Source organism: Durotheca rogersii, assembly GCF_024521655.1.
Source record: "Durotheca rogersii strain YMJ 92031201 chromosome Unknown GGS23scaffold_10, whole genome shotgun sequence".
NCBI lineage: Eukaryota > Fungi > Ascomycota > Sordariomycetes > Xylariales > Xylariaceae > Durotheca > Durotheca rogersii.
This window is the reverse complement of record NW_026251241.1, coordinates 786,855-807,765: the sequence shown is the minus strand read 5'-3', so window position 1 is coordinate 807,765 and position 20,911 is coordinate 786,855. Positions and strand designations below refer to the sequence as shown.

General features: G+C 58.1%; 9 protein-coding genes across 9 annotated transcripts; 5 read left to right on the top strand and 4 right to left on the bottom strand.

The window, feature by feature from the left end:
• Positions 1-263: 263 nt before the first annotated feature.
• On the bottom strand, positions 264-2,038 carry GGS23DRAFT_609627 (uncharacterized protein; the record flags this gene model as incomplete). Its single annotated transcript, XM_051520285.1, has 2 exons — positions 264-1,830; positions 1,920-2,038. 2 exons carry the CDS (start codon positions 2,036-2,038, stop codon positions 477-479), a joined length of 1,473 nt encoding a protein of 490 aa, XP_051371884.1. The 3' UTR covers positions 264-476.
• Positions 2,039-3,760: 1,722 nt separating this feature from the next.
• Positions 3,761-4,677, top strand: GGS23DRAFT_568571 (uncharacterized protein). The gene has a single exon (XM_051516406.1). The coding sequence runs from the start codon at positions 3,785-3,787 to the stop codon at positions 4,106-4,108; it is 324 nt and encodes a 107-aa protein (XP_051371883.1). The 5' UTR covers positions 3,761-3,784; the 3' UTR covers positions 4,109-4,677.
• Positions 4,678-6,476: 1,799 nt separating this feature from the next.
• GGS23DRAFT_56504 (uncharacterized protein) lies at positions 6,477-7,591 on the top strand. Its single transcript, XM_051516186.1, has one exon. It carries the CDS (start codon positions 6,612-6,614, stop codon positions 7,422-7,424), a length of 813 nt encoding a protein of 270 aa, XP_051371882.1. The 5' UTR covers positions 6,477-6,611; the 3' UTR covers positions 7,425-7,591.
• Positions 7,592-8,169: 578 nt separating this feature from the next.
• Positions 8,170-9,953, top strand: GGS23DRAFT_609625 (uncharacterized protein; the record flags this gene model as incomplete). Its single annotated transcript, XM_051520284.1, has 1 exon — positions 8,170-9,953. Exon 1 carries the CDS (start codon positions 8,862-8,864, stop codon positions 9,951-9,953), a length of 1,092 nt encoding a protein of 363 aa, XP_051371881.1. The 5' UTR covers positions 8,170-8,861.
• Positions 9,954-10,626: 673 nt separating this feature from the next.
• On the bottom strand, positions 10,627-12,814 carry GGS23DRAFT_56494 (Abscisic acid G-protein coupled receptor-domain-containing protein). Its single transcript, XM_051516175.1, has one exon. It carries the CDS (start codon positions 12,630-12,632, stop codon positions 10,983-10,985), a length of 1,650 nt encoding a protein of 549 aa, XP_051371880.1. The 5' UTR covers positions 12,633-12,814; the 3' UTR covers positions 10,627-10,982.
• Positions 12,815-13,402: 588 nt separating this feature from the next.
• On the top strand, positions 13,403-14,589 carry GGS23DRAFT_596938 (39S mitochondrial ribosomal protein L46-domain-containing protein; the record flags this gene model as incomplete). Its single annotated transcript, XM_051518545.1, has 3 exons — positions 13,403-13,451; positions 13,528-14,216; positions 14,296-14,589. The coding sequence occupies 3 exons, from the start codon at positions 13,403-13,405 to the stop codon at positions 14,587-14,589; spliced, it is 1,032 nt and encodes a 343-aa protein (XP_051371879.1).
• Positions 14,590-14,630: 41 nt separating this feature from the next.
• Positions 14,631-15,788, bottom strand: GGS23DRAFT_56489 (uncharacterized protein). The gene is made up of 2 exons (XM_051516169.1): positions 15,426-15,788; positions 14,631-15,293 (listed from the first exon to the last, which is right to left on the bottom strand). The coding sequence occupies exons 1-2, from the start codon at positions 15,661-15,663 to the stop codon at positions 14,872-14,874; spliced, it is 660 nt and encodes a 219-aa protein (XP_051371878.1). The 5' UTR covers positions 15,664-15,788; the 3' UTR covers positions 14,631-14,871.
• Positions 15,789-17,646: 1,858 nt separating this feature from the next.
• On the top strand, positions 17,647-19,761 carry GGS23DRAFT_568553 (uncharacterized protein). The gene is made up of 2 exons (XM_051516405.1): positions 17,647-18,534; positions 18,725-19,761. The coding sequence occupies exons 1-2, from the start codon at positions 18,044-18,046 to the stop codon at positions 19,608-19,610; spliced, it is 1,377 nt and encodes a 458-aa protein (XP_051371877.1). The 5' UTR covers positions 17,647-18,043; the 3' UTR covers positions 19,611-19,761.
• A 46-nt stretch (positions 19,762-19,807) lies between these two features.
• On the bottom strand, positions 19,808-20,786 carry GGS23DRAFT_56421 (PHF5-like protein). Its single transcript, XM_051516138.1, has 3 exons — positions 20,447-20,786; positions 20,117-20,390; positions 19,808-19,996 (listed from the first exon to the last, which is right to left on the bottom strand). Exons 1-3 carry the CDS (start codon positions 20,461-20,463, stop codon positions 19,958-19,960), a joined length of 330 nt encoding a protein of 109 aa, XP_051371876.1. The 5' UTR covers positions 20,464-20,786; the 3' UTR covers positions 19,808-19,957.
• Between the last annotated feature and the right edge of the window lie 125 nt (positions 20,787-20,911).

Sequence of the window (20,911 nt, the reverse complement as noted above, 5' to 3'; positions counted from 1 at the left end):
TACTCATTTATTTTTTTTTCCCCGGCTCTTTGAATAGCGAAAGAAGCTAAACCGCGGTGCACGCACGCACGCAGGGCGTACACATCGGCCAAGCACCTATCCCGCGGAGAGAAGAAGTGTGGGCGGAGCAGACGAAGCCGGGCGGGCCGCGCGGCAGAGGCGAGTTGAGGTGGATGCATACTGGGTGATGTAGCTCGACTGGCCGTTGGGGGAGACGACTCGACACGTGCCGAGCGGGCGAGAGATGGCGCCCGCCAAATGCAAGCCCGAGGGGAGGCACGGGTCGGAATAGATTAGCGTCGGGGTGTTGAAGGGTGATAGAAAGGGGCGGGGATGCCAGGAGCGACGAAGCTGGGCGCGTCCGGAGCAAATGGTATCTGGCTTTTTCTTCCTCTCCCTCTCTCGGTAATAGGTACCTACATTTATTATTATTACTATTCCCGTTACTACTACTACTACTATCGCGCCGCGCCACGCTACCCGCCGACCGACCTCTCGCAGCCGTAGCACAGCTTCGGCTTGGGCCTCGGGCGTGCGGTCCTCGACTTCTCCCCCTCCTCCTCCTCCTCCTCCTCCTCCTCCTCCTCCTGCTGCTCCTGGCTCCCCCCTCCGCCCTCCCCCCTCTCCTTCCCCCGGCCAATCTCGCCCCACCACCGCTCGTCGCCCAGCGCGTCGAGGGCGGCGCCGCAGACGGCGCACGCGGGGTCGCGGTCGCGGGTGCGTCCGTTGGCGCTCCCACCGTTCCCGTTCACCGGCCCGCCGTCGGCGCAGCCGTGGTCGTGGTCGGGGCGCGGCAGCAGCTTGCCCGCCGTGCGCACCACGTTGGCGACGACGGAAGGGTAGCTCGCCTCGACCTCGGCGAAGTAGCGCGACAGCACGTCGTCGATGCTCAGGTCGCGGTGCGACACCACCGCGCCGGTCTCGGCCTCGGCCTCGGCCGCCCAGACCAGGTCCGTCAGCGGCGGCGCCGCCTGCGAGAGGTACGTCAGGAGCTCCTTGCGGAAGAGCTCCCGCAGCGGGCTGTACACGGGGAGCGAGGTGGGGAGCGGTGCCGCGTCGTCGCCGCCGCCGCCACCATCATTGTCGCCACCCCAACTGCTGTCAGACGGGGCGGGCGTCGGGGTGGCGCGGACGACGCCGTCGTTGACGAGCGCCGGCAGCCCGAGGCCGCGGCCCTTGGCGGTCTCGGCGAGCGCGAGCGCCGCCAGCGACGTCGCGTTGTGGCCCAGCAGCAGGGCGTCGCAGCGCCGGGCCGCGGCGGCCCCGACGAGAAGATGCCGCGTCAGGAGGCGGCGGAGGTCGGCGCGCGAGGTCGGCGAGGGGAGGCGGGAGAGGACGGCGCACAGGCGGTGCGCGGGCGGTTGCCGGGGCGGCGGCGGCGGCGACGACGAGGCGGAGGCGGAGGAGGGCAGCGCCGCCCAGTCGACGACGGAGGCGGGCAGGTCGAGCGCCGAGCTCAGCGGCACGCAGACGAACTCGACGTCGGGGAACCGCGCGCGGTAGGCGGCGAGCGGGGTGTCGTCGCCGTCGTCGCCGCTGCCGCTGGCGTGATCCGCCGCCCCCGACGGCGACAGCGTATCGTCGACCACGTGCACGGCGACGAACTCGTGCCGGGCCGTGGCGCGGCCGCCGCGGGCCCGCTGCGCCCGCGCGTTCTCCGTCAGCACGTGCAGCAGCGCCGCCGACGACGCGCCGCGCGACAGCCCGACCAGGTAGCGCCGCGGCCGCCGGCCGGGCTTGCTGCTGCTGCTGCCGCCGCCGGCGGTCTCGCGCTGCAGCGCCTCGAGCCGCTTGACGGCTTTGCTCGAGACGTAGTACGCGAAGCAGGGGCTTGTGTCGGAGGGGTGTCAGCACTCGTACTAGGGGGCCGATATGTTATAAATAGAGAGAGGCGGGGGGCGGGAGAATGCGATGCCTACTCGCACACTTGCTCGGCGCCTCGCAGGTCCGTGGTGGCCTCGCGCTCCCTGCACCGGTTGCAGGGCCGGCGGCTAGAGACCCCTGTCGCCGGCGCGGGTGCGGCCGCTGTGGTTGTCATGGCTCGGCTTCGCCAGTAGGTAGGTAACTGCGTATTGCGGACTCCTAGCACGGGTGCCGTTGGTAAGGGCGATAGTACCGTTTCCTAGATGCAAAGGCCCGAGAAGGGGGGGGGATTCCCGATGTATGCTTGTTTTTCTCGTTGAGTTGGTTGTGCGAACTTTGTCAAGGAGACGAGGGTTGGTTACAGCATCGCAGATGGGTCATATAATCGGATATGGTGAATCAATGGTGGAGGGGTGGCACTGGATGGTAAAACCAACCCCATTGGTATCAACTCGGAGGAATCACGTGGTGGCGCTTCTGACTACAGAGGCTATTCTAGTAGGTAGGCATCTAGCTAAGAGAGAATCCCTTCAATGGTAAGTATGCACCTAATGGGTTGGGTTAGAGGCAGGCGGGAACTTAGGCACTTGAGACAAGTTGGGTACCTGCAGGTGCCTATTAGGTCGCTATATAGCAGATACCTTTAGTTGACCGAGGCACTGATCTGACCTATGTAGGTACCTACCTCCTACCCTCTTATCTTAGATACCTGGGCGCCTCTTTAGACACATAGACGTAGCTTAGCGCACGTAGTTACACACATACAAACCCATACCTACCTCCTTTTTACCTTGTCCGTCTGTACCTATGTTAAAGACAAGAGGCATTGCAATCCACGCTCCCCCGTTAACACGGCTATAAACATCCGAGGCGTTCACCAGTATGAGGGTAGCTTGGAGCTAACAGGTTCCACCTAGGATGGATAGCCGCTGGCTCCCCCTTTTCTATATCGACCCACCATGCCGCCTACGAATTCCCTCATGATTGTTCCTTTTAGGCTGCTCGGCCTATGTTTTGCTCAATCCCTGAGGAGCTGGGGATCCCCACGTTTCATGCCGAATATACTGACAACGGACTGATTGAGGATGGTTCTCTGCGCTGGAGGAAGGAAGATAGCCACATCTCGGTTTCGTGCAATTTATGACCGGCCCGGCAGATCTACATGCGTTGTCGCTCCTGCTTATGGGATTGTGCCACCCTCCTAGTCTTTCGAAAAAATAGGCGATCGTGTTTCCCGTCGCGAGTGGCTTGCTGGGGTGCTGATTGTGTCTAGATGTGAAGGTGGCCTAGGGGAGGAGAATCGCGGACAAGAGGGCCCAACCTCAAATGTTCGAGTACCGAGTATTCGGGGGTAATTTGTAAGTAGAGCCGGCAAGGGTGACGAGAAGCATGCCCCTCTCCAGCTGTGCCTGCAGTTGCGGCTCCTCGTAAGCCGCGGGACCGCTAAATTGACATTTCCAATATGGACACACGGTACCGGCCCGAGTTGTTCAAGCACAAAAATGAAGCGGCTTTCTACAACCGCCCGAAGCTTTGTGTGGGTGCTCGCGGTTCACCGTCGCTTCGCTCGATCCTGCTGGATAAGAGGACGAGGTCACTCCCTTCGAACTAGCGCCGGTGTTCCTTCTAACGTTCGTAGTTTTACATGTGTTCCTGCGTACTTTAGAGCAAGAGGGGAGACGAGGTGAGCGTCCACCTGAATTACTGTGCGAAGGGTGAAGGCGCCGCCCACTGCATCACGCCCGTCTAGAAACCCCTAGACCGCCTGCAGGCCACCGGGGGTACTTCTCTGATAGTGCCTGGCCATGAGGTCTGCGTCGAGGTAAGGCACTACCGGCTGCTTCACCTCTTCGTTGGCTATCAAGATCAACATGTCCGCTCCTCGGCGAACACGGACGATAAATACGAGGAGGCTTGCATAATGACGGACCAATACCTCGTTGTAGGATTGTTATGCTCACTTCTCAGACCAGGACTCCCGATGGGTAACCGGGAATCTGTTCTCGTCATCCCCAATCCCCTTGAAGATGGGCTCGGGGTCGCTAAGGATGGCTCGGAACTGTCTGGCTGGGGGCGAGCAGTCATGAGAGACTGGTTGTGTGTCCTAGGAACTACACACCTTTATTGGCAGCAGCCAAGCTCCTTACCTGTCTCTGCTTGTTATGCAGCCCATCCGCCCAAGCCTCGAAGCCCCCCTCCACAAGGCTTTCTCCCCCCCGACGCACTCGTTCTCCATCGTCTTTAAGACGATGCTGTTTCCGGGTTCTCGTCGACCTGCCCGCTATTCCTGTAGCTCTGTCGCGTACGCAAGGCAAGGCAAGGCAACGGCGACAACTCGAAGCTTGGAATTGTACCTGTGTAATGTAGCCTCTAGAGCAGCCGACCCGGGCTTCCTGAGGGCTGTCGCATCCCCCCAAGCCTCGACCGGGGTGGCGCGGGTTGCGGCCGTGTCGAAAGTCGTGGACGGCCTAACGGTGTAGGAATTACTCATAAGACGTTGCCGGCATTGCCACCTACGATTTCTCCTAGTAAGTGATGCCCCGACCCGGGAGCCTTCCACTGTCCATCATGGGACGTGCCCGTGTGCTTCTGCCCCTCGCTGTCGCAACCCTAACCGAATAGAGGAGGGAGGAGGGTGGGGGGATGCAGCGTGTGTGCGACGATGTATTCCCGGCCGGCCGGCGAACCGAATCTGCACGCACCCAACGTCATTCACGTGGTGTCGGGAACCCATATATAGAGAAGCCGGGGGGGAAAGATCCGCGATGATGATGATGGAGTGCGACGGATGCCGACGCCTCAGGTGGCACAGCCCTTTTCCCGCATTAATAGCAGCGGCCTAGCCGTAATCGGTAACAAACGCGAGTGTGGGTTAGTACTATACACGTAGAGCAGTTGTGGTTAGGTACCTACCTCCTAATACTAGGTAGGCAGACGTTGTATTAGCGTTATTATGGCACAGCATTGGCACCTATATACCACTTACTAGGCACCTAAGGTATGTAAAGTCTGCCTACTACACATAGACCAATACACGCCCAGGCTACCTAGAGGAGGTACCTTACGGTGCACGCACACACACATTCGGTACTTGGCATCTCGTTTGCCGCGTGCAGGGCCTCATCTGGCTACTTTCCGAAGGCACGCAGCGAGCCAATCAGGGCGCGGGAAGGGGGTGCAGACGACCGGCGCCTCAAACGCCCAAGGCGTTTCGTTTCCTCCCTGGGACATGGCGCCTCCTTTGCCATTGGCTCGCTCCTCCTGGCTGCCATCCTGCAAGGGGTCGTTTCTTGGCTCGTGCTATCCCGCGAACCAACAACAGCAATTGGCATGCTGTGACGTGAAGGCGATGCCTTCGACGTAACGTGTAGACGTCCTTCTTGCAGGTAGGCAGGTAATAGGTACGGTGCATGTACCCAATGAATAACTACCTAACGGTCTACAGCAGAGGCCTAGGGCTCCTCCCTGCAAGGCACACTCCCCCGGCATGGGCTGAGATTCGCAGATCGTTGCCGTCGACTGACCCAATATACCTGCAGGTACCCTGCCTGTAGGTACCCTCCTACCTATAGGCACCCTAAACCTCCACCACGCCCGGGCTGCGCCCGCTTGCCTGGACCTGGCCCTCGCTAGCAGATCGACTTCTCGTCCCCCCCGGGCCTCTTCTAGTGTGTTCCCCATAAAGCGTTTCCCGTCGTGTTTCTTCTTCTTTCTACCTGATCCACCCCTTCACCACCCACCCGCCGCCTCACTTTGTTTCCGAGCATCCTGGATCTCGGATGCCCTCGCCGCTGTCGACATGGCTTGAATTCTGCTCTGCAGACGAATGCTGCTGCTACTTCAAGCGCCCACAGCTCCTAGTCCCCGGAGAAGCTGCGCTTCGTTTCTTTTTCCTCGCCTTTTCCCGCCCACCGCCACGACGGCAGTGACTGCGTCGGCCGCGTTCTCGTTTCTGCCCACCCCGGAACTAGATCACCACCGCCTATCAACTCATTTCGTTTATTGCGCCATTTTCCCTTTCTTCACTTCCATCCCGAATTAATTGGCCCCCAGTGGCCGCTCATTGGGTCGCTCTATCCGCTCCCACCCGTGTTCGACATTCGCGTCTCGTTGCATACCAACGTTGCTCAGCAGCGAGACAAGACAATTACCACCAACATCCGATTACGCGAACGAGAAAACTTGGCCCTGCGGCGAATTGGACAAATCCCGCCCGCTACCCCCGCGAATCCGGCGGCTACAATACTCGCGCATCGTGCCATCTTAGAAACAGGGGATAGTGGTCAAGCTCTGAGAGAGAGAAAGAGAGAGAATTAGGACTCATCCCCCGCTGGTTTAGGTCCGAGATATCTACCCGTCGAAGCCTCATTACCTTTTTCAACCCAGCTCCTTGCGACGGAGAGATCCCGGAAGGTCCGAGCATACTCGAGCGCCGTTGCACCTATAGCGGAACCTCTCACGGCCTCTTGACACAACATACGTTTCGGCGCATCGATTTCCCTCTATCTGGCTAGACATATAACAACTCTACACGTCGATCATTTCTTATTTTTCTTCTAAGAAGTGAAGATAAGTGGCTGTATAGAAGCCATTAATTTAGGCTCGGGGCAAATTTACCGCCGCCGCCGCCTCTCACTCATAATCATAACGAGGTCATCTGAAGCAAGATATTGTTGCGTGCGGTACCTTTCAAAAGATACATTAACTATTGGAAGGGCAGCCTGCTAGAAAGAGCTTCTGTGCCGAGGATGACGCTTCGTCGGCAGCGGTCGCGGCGGCGACTTCTCGATTTAACGCTGTTATTAGCCGTGGCCTCGACCTCTTCCGCTCTCAACCTCTCTCAATTTCAGATCATTGTATCCGACCAAATACCGAAACGTTGCATCCGCGCCTACCAGTCTGAGATCGACGGCTGCGCAGTCAAAGACTTCTCGAATGGAAATCAATGCTCGTCAAAATGCGTAAAGGGGTTGGAAGAAACGGCGTCCCTCATCGACGATGCCTGTGGTGACCTTCGGGTCACCGAGCAGTCGTTGCTGGGCATTGTGTTGTCCGGCCGTTTGGTTAACACGCTCTGCCCCGGACTCGATTCGGTCACGACGACCTCGACTGCGCGAACTTCCTCTACAAATGGGTTTATAACCTTAGTTCCGCCACCAGCACCAACAACTACGCGGGACAGAACCAGCACCACCGACAAAGCCACGACTACGAAGTCTACATCCACCGCGACTACGACGACTGCATCCAGTAGCAGCCTATCGGCGACGAGGCAATCCACCACAGAAAGTGCAGACCGAGGTAGCCCTGTCACTTCATCACGAACGTCAAGTCCGTCTATCGACACTACGTCGATTCAAAACGCGCCGCAGTCCACCGTGACGGATCAACCGGCGCAGTCGCCACCGCCGGACAATACGGACCAGGAATCGGAACCTTTCGTCGGCGGGAGCCCGTTTGACCCGGCCCCCATCCAGAACCGAGGCGCGTATGCATACTCGGGGTACGGCACGAGTGCCTTTGTAGGCGCGCTAGCTGCCGCCATCCTCATGCTACGGTAGGGGCGGATGGGGTTGTCGCGTGTTTAACCCACGTATTGGAAGCTTTTCGAGCGTGTAAAACCATTCGTAATGTTTAAACAAGGGCGGGAGCTCGCGGACTGCGAGGCGTCGTCTGGTCTAGGGCCTTTCCGGGGAGCGGTGCCTCGGGCAGAGTAACCCTATTGCGCAGGTTGGGGTGTGCTGCGTAAGCGATCGGACGGGGACGGGTTGAGATCCCCGCATGGGAAGTCTGGGGCAGCCTTGGTACTGGGGTATATTTATTCCGGCGCTCTGGGCAAGACGCGTGGGAGGCTAGGACGGGGTGTTATACCACGGAGGGCTATTGGATGGGTGGATGGACCCGGGCCGCATGGCTCTGTACAGTATCATGTATAAATTATCCGAGCTAGCTAGCTACTTACCTATGAGAAATGCTACGCGAAGTATTATCGTCGCATTGTGGTGCATCTGTGAAGTGCGTGGCGACCTGCTAGAAGGTATAGGCACCCTGGCTACTCTCTTAGTGCATATATACTCATAGAGGAGCAATTTGGCATGCGGAGTGGAGGCATTCGGCAGAAAGCAAGACGGTGGTGGCATTTCCCCATAGTCAGGTCGAAAAAGGCGCGGGAATCATTGGTTGCGACGCTGCTCCGAACCGGAGTGCCGAGGTAGGAGGGCCCCCTGGCGACGAGCTGCTAGCAGCTGGACGCCCAGGGCTAAGCTGGATACACCGAATCGTAGACCCGAGTGGCTCCAGGCATTTAATGCGGCAGCGCTGGCGTCTTGGGACTGAAGTCGTATCGAGCCAGGAACTGCTAACTGGGCTGACTCGGGCGATGTAATAGTGTGCTCTGCCGTCCGGTCGCCAGACAATTCATCAATCGATCAATCCGCCCACCCATCCATTCGCCCATCCGTTGTCTGTTTCTTCCTCTTCCTCTTCGCTTTCGCCTGTCTTTCCGCTCCCAGGCTGACTACAACTTCAACGTCATCCTTCTCTTCGTCGCATTACCCCCTTATTTCTTTTTTTCTCTGCTTCCTGGGCGAAGGCAGCCGTCGTCGTTCGTACCGGGCAGCGTTTCTTGCCTCCCGTCGCCCTCCAAGTTTGGAACCGCGGTACTCGGCAACCAGCTTCGAATAAATAATACCTACCAAGAGCACCCCCAGCCGAACCTTGGCCGTATCTTACGTAGTGCAAATCTCCCTCTCCCCCTTCCCCTCCTCGTTTTCCCCCTTGCAACCGACATTTCTGTTGGGGCCACACGTGGGCATCTGCACGCATCGAGAGAACCACCTCAGCAGCTCCATCTTCCGACATACTTATAGTAGCACACGGTAGCAGACGGGACGACACTTTTGCATCGAATCCCGTCCGAAAGCACAATAAACTAGAGCCAACAACTCTACAGCACACCCAACACTCAACACGAACGCGTAATAGGAAACACGGCAAACATGAGCTCCACCGCCGTCGACTCGTCCTCCGCCGACGCGATCGCCGTGACCGTGACCGCGATCTCGGACGTGCCTGCGGGCGAGCCGGAGGGGCCGCTAACGGAGCTGCCGCCGCCGGCCCCGCTGCCCCTGCCTCCGGCGGCGCCGCAGCCGCAGCCGCAGGCGAAGAAGAAGGCGCTGCTGTCGCCCCTCGGCGCGGCGCTGGCGGCGGCGCCCTCGCGCGCGGACGCCTTCCTGGCGCACCTGCAGCGGTGCCTGCAGACGCCGGCGGGGATCGACAGCACGCTGCTGTTCGCGTGCTACGCGTCGCGGCTGGGGGCGGCGGTGCTCGAGTCGGCGGCGCGGCCGGCGATCCAGCGGAGCGCGGAGCGGCTGCTGGCGCTGGCGGCGGCGCTGCCGCCGTCGGCGACGCTCGTCTTCAGCGCCAAGGCGCTGCCGTCGCGCGGCGCCGCCCTCGCCCTCGCCCTCGCCGCCCGCCTGCGCGCCCTCAGCCTCGCCCTCACCGAGGGCCGCACCTTCATGCGCCTCTGGAGCCTGCTCGGCCTCTACTTCTGGCTGCGGCGCCTCGTCGCGAAGTGGCGCGCCCAGCGGGCCGCCAGCCGGGCCGAGAAGGCCCGGCCCGCCGCCGCCGACGACGACCCCGTCGAGACCGCCATCTCCTGGGCCCAGCTCGCCGCCTGCCTCGTCTTCCAGACGCTCGAGAACGGCGCGTTCCTGTCGGCCAAGGGCGTGCTCGGCTGGCCGGCGGGCGCGCAGGGCCGCGCCGCGCTGTGGGGCGCGCGCTTCTGGGCCGCGTTCGTCGGGCTCGAGCTGGCGCGGCTGGCGCGTGAGGCGTCGCGGCGGGCGCGGCGCACGCGGGCCGAGCGCTTCGGCACCGGCGCCGCCGCGAAGACCGCCGCCGAGGTCGAGCGCGACGAGGCCGAGTGGGCCGCCGGCTGGCGCCGCGCCGTCGCCCGCAACCTCGCCTGGGCCCCGCTGACCCTGCACTGGGGCTCCGAGGCCGGCCTGCTCGGCGAGATGGCCGTCGCCAGCCTCGCCTGCGTCCCCGGCGTCATCCAGATCCGCGACCTGTGGGCCCGGACCGCCGAGTAAAGGCCGGCCCCGCGGGTCCTTGCGCGAGGGGGGGGGGGGGGAGGACTGTGCTTGTCGGAGGAAGCAACGACAGAGAGAGAGAGAGAGAGAGAGAGAGAGAGAGAGAGAGAGAGCCGCATGCACGCGCAGAAGATGGAGGAGGAGATGGCGGCGCGGGCGGGAATGTGTAATCGGGACAGAGACGCGGGGGATCGATCGCGTGCAAGGAAGGAAGGAAGGAAGGGCGGGCTGTTGGTCATACTGGTAATATCTAAAGTCTCTTTTCACCTGTTTTGCCGGGAACGCGGGGCCTGCGCGATTAGGGGCGCAACCGCGCATATATACACGTCCTCTCTTTACGCAGCAAAGGCAAGGAGTCGAAATGCAACGTCGTATCTACCAGACGCGTTGCCTCGGCGGACGGGAGGCCTTTCCACGCCGGCCTACCTACTGTACGCGCGTGTGTGTTCTAGCCCCCTCGAGATTGTCCCCAATATCTTTTTTCGAGTTGGCTGGCCACGCAGGGTCGTCCTCAGTCGGTTTGTACGGCATGTCTCCGACTGGTCGACCTGCACCCGTCTGTCACCATCCTGGTGGGCGTGGGCTTCTCCTGGGTCTGGCATGAAGCGCGCAGAAAGCATTAGGTGCTATACGGGCTAGCAGCGCAGCTACAGTCCGTCGTCGGAAGGCCTTGGGTTATAAAAGGGTTGCAAGGTTGGGGAGCTCGAGTGTTGAATAAGACTAGTCTGTACATGATTATCATTATATTTCATACTGCATTATGCCCATCGTGGCCCATCCCCCCATTCACTGCGCCCAAGACCACCAGGCTAGCCGCGCCGGACTGCCGATGATGTTAGAAATTAGACACAGAACGCGACGGAACGCCCCGAAGACGGATTGAATGGGTATCATATAGTCTTACGCCAGCTCGGAGGGCATTGGTATACGGTATGCGAAACAATCTCGCCACCCGGGAATAGAGAAGGTCCTCAAACCTCGCATTATTTAGGTCTTCTTCGATTTGATTTGGTTAGGCCTCGCGTCTCCTCACGATCGCTTCTGGCCCATCTCTTCGGCGCCGATATCGTCCCATTCCTCGCTCAGCTCGCCGATCTTAGTGCCTACCCAGATACCTCCCGCCGTCACGATGCTTGCTAATAGGAACCAGCCCTCAAACCATCGGTCTACGAAACCCGGCTCTAGGGCGCTCTCGAGCGCGTCGGCTACAGCGCTACCTACCTCCTTGGGAAGGTTGCTTCGCAAGAGCAACGCAGCGGAAATTACGTAGATAGCGCTGATCTGCCCAATCAGGAGGGCTAAGTTGGCCTGGGCCTGGTAGAGGAGCCCCGGAGTCCACTTGGCGAAGAGGTGGAATGTTTGTAAGGCGCTGTTCGCGCTCGCGGCGAGTATGACGCCGGACAATAAGAACGAGATCTGTCTCGCCCAGGCGATCTGGTCGAGCTTCGGGTCCCAATGCTTAGCCAGCAGGCCGAGGAACCGATTGATCGGATCCGAAGACGAAAACGAGGCTGCCGGGTAGTATAGGCGTCGCAGCGTAGTTAGGGTCGTGGCAACGATGCGATACACACAGTACACGCTGAACGCGTATGGGGGTATTAGTAGAAGCTTTCCGGAAAGCGTTGCGGTCCGGGCCGAAATAGCTTGTCGGGAACGGAGCATAGATAGGGACGACGAAAGGTTTGCCTCCATCGCCTCCAGGCCGGCAATCTCGAGACGCAAAGTGCGTATCTCCGACGCGTCGCCCCCACTGCGGATGGAGCCGATGACCTTAGTCACAAAACCGTGCTTTTCTGATGAGGTCTCAGCCACCTTGCGCTGCAGACTCTGTAAACGGTGTCGCTTAGTGAGCAGCATCTCGTTTGTCGCATCTAGGCCCGCTTGCTTGCGGGCGACGTCGGCTTCGGTGACGGGGCGCCGCGATGCGCGGCTACCAAATGTGTGCCACGGTGAAGAGACCGAGGCGAACCCAGACAGCAGTGCCATAAGCGAGATGCCAATGACACCGATTCGCTCGAGACAGGCGCGGGCTAGGCTGGCGGAGAGCTCTGATTCGATTTGAATGTGCTTCTTGATCGTGGCGCTGGTGCGCATCACCTCGCTACCGACGGGGACAAGATTCCCAAGCGACCAGAATGCGAACAACCAAATCCCGAAAATGCCGAATTGAAGTACCCAAGCGGCCCTAGGTATGCGCCCCTTCGATGTACGCTGGAACGACCATCCCGACCCGGAGAGCAGAGATTGGAGTTCGAGAAATGGGATGAGCACGATGAGGAGGAACAAGAGGGTGGGAACGGTGATCCGCAGGGCCATCGACCGCGCGTAAGGATCGACCAACTCTGATATCTCACAGAGGATCAGCTCGGCCAGGACAGCGGCCAACCCAACTGTCGTAGAAAAGGCGCCGGCGGCGACTCGCCTTCGTATGGACTTGGTGCCATGCTCGGCATGGGCTTGCTGTAGGGACGGAGGGGCATCGGAAGGTAGGAAGTGGTCTTCGCCGTCGCGGGAGTTCTGAACGCGGGCCAGGTGTGGGAAGATCTTCTGCGAGACCAGGGCAGAGACAAGTATAAATGTGATCGCAAGGGGCGCCAGGGACAGGGCTATGGAGAAAGTAGACGGCCTGGCCAGCCCCGGAGCCATGCATAGGTCGTCAAAACAATCGGAGGTTCCCATCGCGAAATCTCGTTCGGTCGGCTCGGAATGACTGCCTTTAGCGCGCCAATCTGGCAGTCATAGCATGTTAGTCTGTAGGAGTAGCGGTCGACAGATGTTTCTCGTCAGCGAGTAATGGATACATCCGAGGGGATCATAGGAGGAGGGTTGAGCGTAGGATGGCCTGGTCCGTTTGTACGAGGGAGAGGGAAAGAGAGAGACGGAGGAAGAGAGATCGACGAGAGCGATCAGGAAATCGGTGGAACGAAGTCACGTTCACAAGCTGAAGGACCCCCCGGAAAGAATGACGACTGCCGTTACCGTTCGCTGCAGGCCCCACGTCCCACTGATAGGTTCGGTATTTAAGGTACATACTCTACAGTACACTAGACGGCACATCTTAAGTACCTAAACAGGTAGACACCTAACAGGAGGTGCAAGGCCGATGACGAGGTATGTACCCAAGTCCCTATTACCTACGTGTATGGATAGGTAGGTACCTAGGTAGGTAACGTACCTACCTATTGTGGTGATATCGAGGTTACGAGGTAGGTACCTAGGTTACGAGCGGGTAGGTAGGTAATGTGCTCTGCGAAGAGGCGCACCGCCGCAACTGGCCCGCAACCGGACAGGGAAAAGCCACACAAAAAGTTCGACCCGCGATACGGTAGGGAATGCGCCAATACACCAACCCTACCCACCATACAGAGAGGAGAGCGGGCAGTTTCTCAGACGCCGCAGAACCTCAGCCATTGACCCCGGCAAAGGTGTCGCAGCAGCTTCTGCCAAATATGACGGCCTCCAGAAGAGGCGGCAGCGCTGCTGCTGCATTGTTACGAAGTGAGCCCGGCTCGACGAAGCTCAGGAAACCCCCACCTGCGTACAATGCCGGCCACGATATGCTAAGAACGCTTAGGATCGCAACCCAGCATATGTGCGAGCTGTAGAAACGCCCAATTCCGCTCCTACTCTGCCGCTGCTTCTGCTGCTGCGACCGCCCAGGCCCCTCCTCCCGAACCGGCCGAGTCAGAGCCGCAACCGCCCACTGCGGAGCCCCGAGAGGTGAAATACCGTATAAAATCAGGCCTTATCCTGTCCCGACCGCCGCTGCTCACCCGCCGTCTTACCCCCTTCGAGAACGCATTCTACTTCTACCAGAAGCGCTTGAACGAGCGGCTGACGCTCCCTTTCCGCCACACCCTCTTCTTCAAGAAGGACACCGCGCCCGACCTGGACTGGAGGATCAAGTTTGAGGAGCGGGGCCAGGTAGTGGCGAAGGAGCTGGGCAGATACTATGCCCGGGGTCGCAACGCGTGGAACGACGAGCTGCTGGTGGGCAGTACGCTGAGCGACCAGGACCGGCTACGGGAGATCTTGCTCAAGGATGCCGAGAGCCGGGTGACCGAAGACGGAGACGTGGCCGACCCGGACGAGATCGTGCCTGTCGAGCGCCCGATGGACCGGATAACCGAGGCGGATAAGACGAATGACATAAGGCGGTTAGACCGCAAACTCGACCAGACGTTATACCTGATTGTGAAGAGAAGCGACGGGAGCTGGCACTTCCCAACCGACGACGTGACCACAGATGACAGTCTTCATGGCGTTCGTCAATCCCCTCCCCGCTCTCTCCGCCGTTTCTCGGCTGCGCCGTGGAGGGTCCAGCTACTGACTTCCTTGACAGACCGCCGCCAGGGCCTTGGAATACTCGGCAGGCGTCAACATGAACACTTGGATAGTCGGGCGGGCACCCGTCGCTCACATTATCATAAAACCTGAGCTCAACGAGGACTCTTCGGTCAAAAAGCGAGCTGAGAAAATATTCTTCCTCAAGGGGCGGATTATGGCCGGCCAAGCTGATCTGAAGAAAAACAGGTACGGGCTCGAGGACTTTAATTGGCTTACGAAGGAAGAGCTGCGAAAGAAACTACCCTACGACTATTTCCACTCTGTGAGGAACGTGATGGCGGATCGGTAGGAGAGCAACGTGTCCAGAGTTGCGATGACTTGGGGACGGCTGGGGTTGGAGAGCCACCATTGTAAATAAAAACACAATGTACTATACTAACTACCTAGAGGGTGCTATACTAACTAGGCCTCATCCGCGAACGGGGCCGAGATTCACCTACCGTCCCGACTAACTCGCCCGTGCGTTTCATTGCTTCCTTTATAAAAGAGCCGTAGATACCTATAAGTCACCTCCCCTTCGAGCCGGTACGGAGAAGCATAGGTGCCATGCACAAGTATAGGTTACAAGCTACTACGGATCTTCGTAATTATCTTGCGAAAAGTGCCAGTCATCTAACTCTCGACGCAGCGGCTTTTCGATTTTTCTTCCTAGGAATAAGAGAGGGACACGATGGAACGCCTCCGCGACGGCACTCGGAGGAGTCCGAGTCGGGTTGGACGATATCATTGTCTTGCGTTCTCCGTTCGCACTATAGAGATGGTGCAAATACTTGTCCGACGCCCACATCAGCATCAGCCACTTAGAAGCACAGGTGTCTCTCCCCTCGGGGGCCCCAAATAGACGGCAACACGTCATGGTGTTCTCCACTCCCGTCACCCACCACGGTGGATGGCTCCGGGGTGGGATCGACGTGGTTTCGAGGTAGAGGTGTGGGCGGGCAACCAAGTGTGAGGGAGGACATGTTAGCACCCTGCCCGGCAGCGAGAGGCTTGCTGTGCCCCGCGTCAGCGATCAAGGAAACGTATGCCCTCTGGTGATATGCGCCTGGGGCGTCCCACACCAGCGTCGGCTGTTTCCTAGGGATTAGTACAGGCCAGCTGGAGTTATTCTCGGATCAGACTTACAGCTGCTGGGGGGGCGTTCTCCTCCTCCAGCTTCCGAAAGGAGGTGTCGGGTGCTCCGCTGCCACAGTAGCAGCTTACGCACGCTCCCTTGCCGACGCCTTCCATGACCACACATCGTAGGAAGTCTCCGGTCGCCTTCGTGCAGCCGCGGCGAGAGTCGGCTGAGACCTCCTCGTGCAGTTGCGAGGACAGAAAGGGGGTGAAGGGGCCAGTAATGGTATCTAGCTGTATTGGTCATTTCGCAGCCGCCACCTCCGGATTCGAGCTAGGAAGATCTTGCTCCACGCTAAGTTGAAAGCCTCTCCTGTCTCGCTCCGTCCATTCCCTTCTCTGGAGAAGGGCGGGGTGGAGCGGGACAGGAGCCGAAGTCGTCGCCGCAGCCTTCGCCGTATAGGCACGCCTCGTGAGGCGGCTTAAGGACTCGTTCTCGTCCCTGGCCCAGGCCTATCCGCGATATAGCGGAAACCAGCCCAGCCGGGGCTCCGGTTTTAGGTGCTCCGGTAGCTGAAATGGGGGGTGTCGTGTTCGCATCCCACGTCCACCTCCCGCCCCCTCTCGGGTGCAAGCGAGGGCGACATGCAGAGTTCGGGTCTAGGAGCAATCGAGGTTAGTGATGTAAGCGACTTCTATTACAAGCCCGTAAGGCTACTTGGCACTTAGGTACTGTAGGCGTAGCGGCGTACGATGCCCATTTCCCATAGGCACCCTGTTGCGCATCTTGAAAATAAGGGAGAGAAGATGGAATAGGTTATGCCCAGAGAATACGGGCATGACTTTTTTTTTATCAAGTTGATCCTTCATTGTCGAGGACTTCCCCTCCATTGATCTCTCTCTCTCTCGGTTTATTAATTAATCGACTGGGACTGTAGATCTGTCTGGATGGAGAGCCCGGGAGACAGGAGCAAACAAACGAGGGGATATGTAGACGGGTTGCTAGAAGTAGGTACAATAGTATTAGATCTGATCTTGGCCTAACCACCTCTAATTATTTGATTAATTCGATGCCCTCCTGGTGAAAGCAGCATTAGGGTTAGCTACAAGCCTATGTTTTAGCAGCTTTATCTATTAGAACCATGGAGGGAGGGCCTTTCACGCCAGCAGGTGTTATCCCTGGGGTCTTACGGGGGGGATTCTCGCTGTGAGTTGTATATGAGTAATGCACCTGCTAAGTGGTTTTGTAACATATCCAGCGTGAGGCCCCTGACCGAAACTCGACGTTACAATTCCTGTTTCCTGGCAATGTGCTACAGGTTGTTGCAGCAAGTTAGGTATGATAACGTGTGCCTTGACTTCCCCTTCCGTGCACTATCTGTGGCCGAGTGGAGGCTACATATCGGAAGATGAGGGAGAGGACTGCGGGAGTGAAGTGGCAACTGTAGTAGAATCCGGAGATGCTACACATCAACGCATGTTTCCTGGCGTGACAGTGAGTGTTGGGAAAGCCACTTTTCATATTCTTATTGATCGCCGCCGATGGGGCTCTTGAGACGCCTTTTGATCTAGGTACCCAGTTGGCTGTGCATAACCCACCACTTTTTACTGCAGAGCACATGTCCACTTATGGTGGCTACTTTATACACGCATGCTGGAAGCAATAGGTACGTAGTGCAGATAGGGGAGAGATAGAAAGCATCGTGGTGTAGGTCTTCTGATGTTGTGTTGGATCTGGGGCGGTGGATGTGTTCTAGGTGGACGTGACGGGGTGGGCTTACGACCCTATAAAGGAGGCCCCTACAAAGGGGGTACTCGACGTCGCTTCTCAGCGCTGTGTAGGTATACGTACTGGGATGGGCGCAGTAGGAGATCGTCCAGGTACATGACCTGACCGAAGCAATAGGTACCCATAGATGCATGCCTACACCTGCTTCGATCGGAAGGAAATTCTGGTATGTGGTGGTCGCATCTCAAGTTGGAGATAGCCTCATTCCCTCCGTAGGTAACCTGCCCTTTGCTGGGTACCACTGCCTTGTCGTAGGAGAGGTACCTACCTAAGGCACTGTATACGTGGATGTACATCTAGAAGATATGGAGGTTACTTGCTGGCTGCCCCGGTACCTAGCTTATGTACATTAGGTACCTGCCTGAGGCTGTATCTAGCCGTGTGCCGCGTAAGTACCTACCAAACGTACCTAAGGTAGGAGGTGGTATGGTACCTACCTAGGTAGGTACAAATAGGAACAACCTTCCCTGGATGGTGGTCGGGCTAACTTTATGCGCACCTGCCGCCGATGGACCGAGGCATAACATTCCATCAAATCACCTGGAGGCGGAGAATGTGAGGCCTGTTGCTAGGCTGGATGTATACCGTACCTACATATTTTTGTTCCTGTCTGTCTCCCCCAACCTTCCTCCCTCAAATGTTGCACGCCACGAGCCCAGTTCGGCTTCATTGGGTCCCACACGCTTCATGTTATTCCCTGTCTCTCCCTCTAACGGCTACTAATACTACAGGCAATTCTCTCGACAACGCCTCCTTCCATCGCCATGCTATGTTGATATCCGCATCCGGCTTACCTGCTTGCTAACCCGCAACTCCGTTGCCGCTGGTGCCTGTCATCGCGTCTACGCCAGTGTTCGGACCCATCCCTACCACCCGAGCTGTCTGCTTATCCGCCAACATGTCATTCGACGGGTCCAACACCACGACGTTGAGCCCAACCTTCTCCGAGAGCTTCGGGTCGCATGTCCTCTCCAATTCCATATCATCACTGACATCCTCGCCCGCATCCCGCCCCTCGCCGTCGAACATCTCCAGGACCTACCGGCAGGCCGCCCAGTTATTCCTCACGCGTCGACTGCCCGAGGCTCTGTCGACCGTTCTCCCCTTGATAACCCCCTCGACCGAAAATGCCGACGCTAATGGCCTAACCGAACCCGCACCTGTCGCTCGAGCCTCGAGGTCGACAAGGATCAAAGTGTGGAGTTTGTATCTGACGGTCTTGAATGCCATACTGGAGCTGGAACCCGACGAGGGGAAGGATGCTTTCGGCGCTCAGGAGTGGCGTGCGCTGGGCAAGAAGGTCCGGGATGGCGATGTCTGGGAAGAGGTTGTCCAGTCCGGATATCACGGTGTTGAGGGAGAAGTCGATGCCGACGTGGTCATAAATTTGTAAGTTCGGTCCTGGAAGAGTTGGCACTCTTACAGAATCCGCCTTCACCCGGTTGTCTTCTCAACTGCTTAACGGCCTCAGCAACCTTTAGCGGGCGGCGGCGGTGTTGAGCAGACGATACTCTCCCTCTACCCATCGCACTGGGCCACATTTCTACTGTACGGATTGGCGGGAGCTGACATGTTACAGAGCAACTCTCCTCCTCTCGCATGCCAAGTCGCAGGTAGAGAACCAGAGACGGCTAGAGAATTACCTAGCCGCAACGAACACGCCAAACCTTGATATATCTAAGCAGCTCGAGTCGAGCAGCACCTCGAGATTGCCGTCAACGTCGAGACATCGAAGATCGACATCCAAGGGGGCTAATGGTGCGGATACACCCCGTGATCTTGGTGCTCGGGTAAAGATCTTGGAGTTATATACTCTGCACGTCTTATTACGCAATAACGAGTGGGACTATGCTCGGGAATTTATCAGCATCAACACGGTATTAGACGAGGAACGGAAGGACGCCTTCTTACAAGCTCTCCAAAGTCTCCAGGAGGAGCAGCAGGAGGCAGAACGGACAGAGCTTGAGGAGAAGAAAAGTCAGGAAGAACAACTTCAACGCGATTTAGAAGAGGCGAGGAGGCTGAGGGCAGAGAACGAAGCTAGGGAACGGCGACGGCTGGATGAAGAGAGAGCCAAGCGAAAGGGCAACGAGGTCGACTACGGCATCGAGGACACGCCGGCTTCCTCTGTACGCAGGAATAAACCTCGGCAAGCCACGAATGGCTCGGCGTTATCGAGGTCGACCAAAGCACATGCATCCCAAGGAAAGAAGACGGCGGCAGCGCCGAGTCTCGGAGCACGAGCAGTGGCTGTGATAATGAACCTTCGCAAGGTCGTCGACCAGATGGGGGCTTCCTTCAAAGCGAACCCAAGGCTCCTCATGAGATTTTTGGCTTTTATCGTCGGCGTGCTCGTCATTCTTAGCAAGAGAAGCATGCGGGAGCGAGTTCAACGCATCCTGGGGGCGGGCTGGAACAAGGTCAAGTCGACTGCGGGTATGGGCGTCAAGGTCAGTTATATATAGTTGGGGGCAGGCGGGCAGGAATTCGAGACTATAAATACTGTGTATCATTGTGGGCAGTGTAATTTTTAACAAGACCTGAGAGTAACGACTAGCATCCTTTACGTAGCATATCGCATTAGGTCATAAGGTGTTCTAATAAGGAATCAACACATCCTAAATACACAGAACTCCCAGTCAATTTTTGGTTTGTGTGACGGTTAGCCATAACCTCAGAACGCCGCTCTAGATGCCGGTAGCAATCGTGCCACTTCTTTCCTACTGAGACAAGTACAGCGCCAGCAACCTCCGTTTCGTCGTACGCGTCGAGAACCTCAACCAGCGGAAGCCCAACCCGGGCGTCGTCAAGGCTAGTACCCCGTCCGATTCGTTTTCTTTTGGTAAAACAACTGCACGGCGACAAATTTGTCAGCACACGGGATGAAGAACCAGCCCTGGAGCCGCGAGGGCAGACAGAACCAGGCAGAGGCGGAGAGGGGAGGAGGGGGGGGGGGGGACGAATCACGTACGTCTGTCCGGGAGCTGCCGAGATTTATGATCTTGGGGCAGCCGTCGCGGTCCTTCTCGAGGCGGGTGCACTCGAAGCAGTAGAAGGCGTCGGAGATGCCCTCGCCGCCGCACACGACGCACTTGTTCTGGTAGTTGCCGAAGCTGCACTCGTCGCAGATGCGGACGAGGGTGGTCGGGCGGACGTACGAGTCGCACACGGGGCACTTGCCGTCGCACTTGTCGCAGAGGCGGCCGATGGCGATGCCGGATTGCTTGCGGCACATGACGAGGTCGCTGCGGACGCGGACGGTTAGCTAGTGGTGGTGGTGGTGGTGGTGGCGAGTACTTACGGGTGATGTCGAGACATGGCGGGCGAGCGAAAGAGACCTAACGCGATATATACGATACGAAAGGGAGGGAGAGATCGAGCGCGGACAGGTATAAAGAGGTGGTTTGGAAGACGAGATGGGAGTTGGTTGATGGGTGGTGTTGACTTGTCGGGGGGTGGTTTTGAAGGGATGGGCCTAGAGTAGTACCTATAGTGGGTAGCTCCCGACGAAATATTGCTACGCTTTTCTCAGCCTTGCCAACTTTGGTAAGAGGTACCGAAGGTAAGAAGGATGTTTCTGGGGATTTGCTTAGCTGGACGTTTGGAAGCTTGGCCAGATAGAAGAGGTAGCGGTAGGTATTCCTTGCCAAAACTCCCGAGGTTCGGCTTGGGTACCTAGGTACCTTACATATCGCAGATCGCTATCTGACATATTGCGTAAGGATCACACGGCAGAGGTACCTAGTAGGTACCTATTAACCTTACG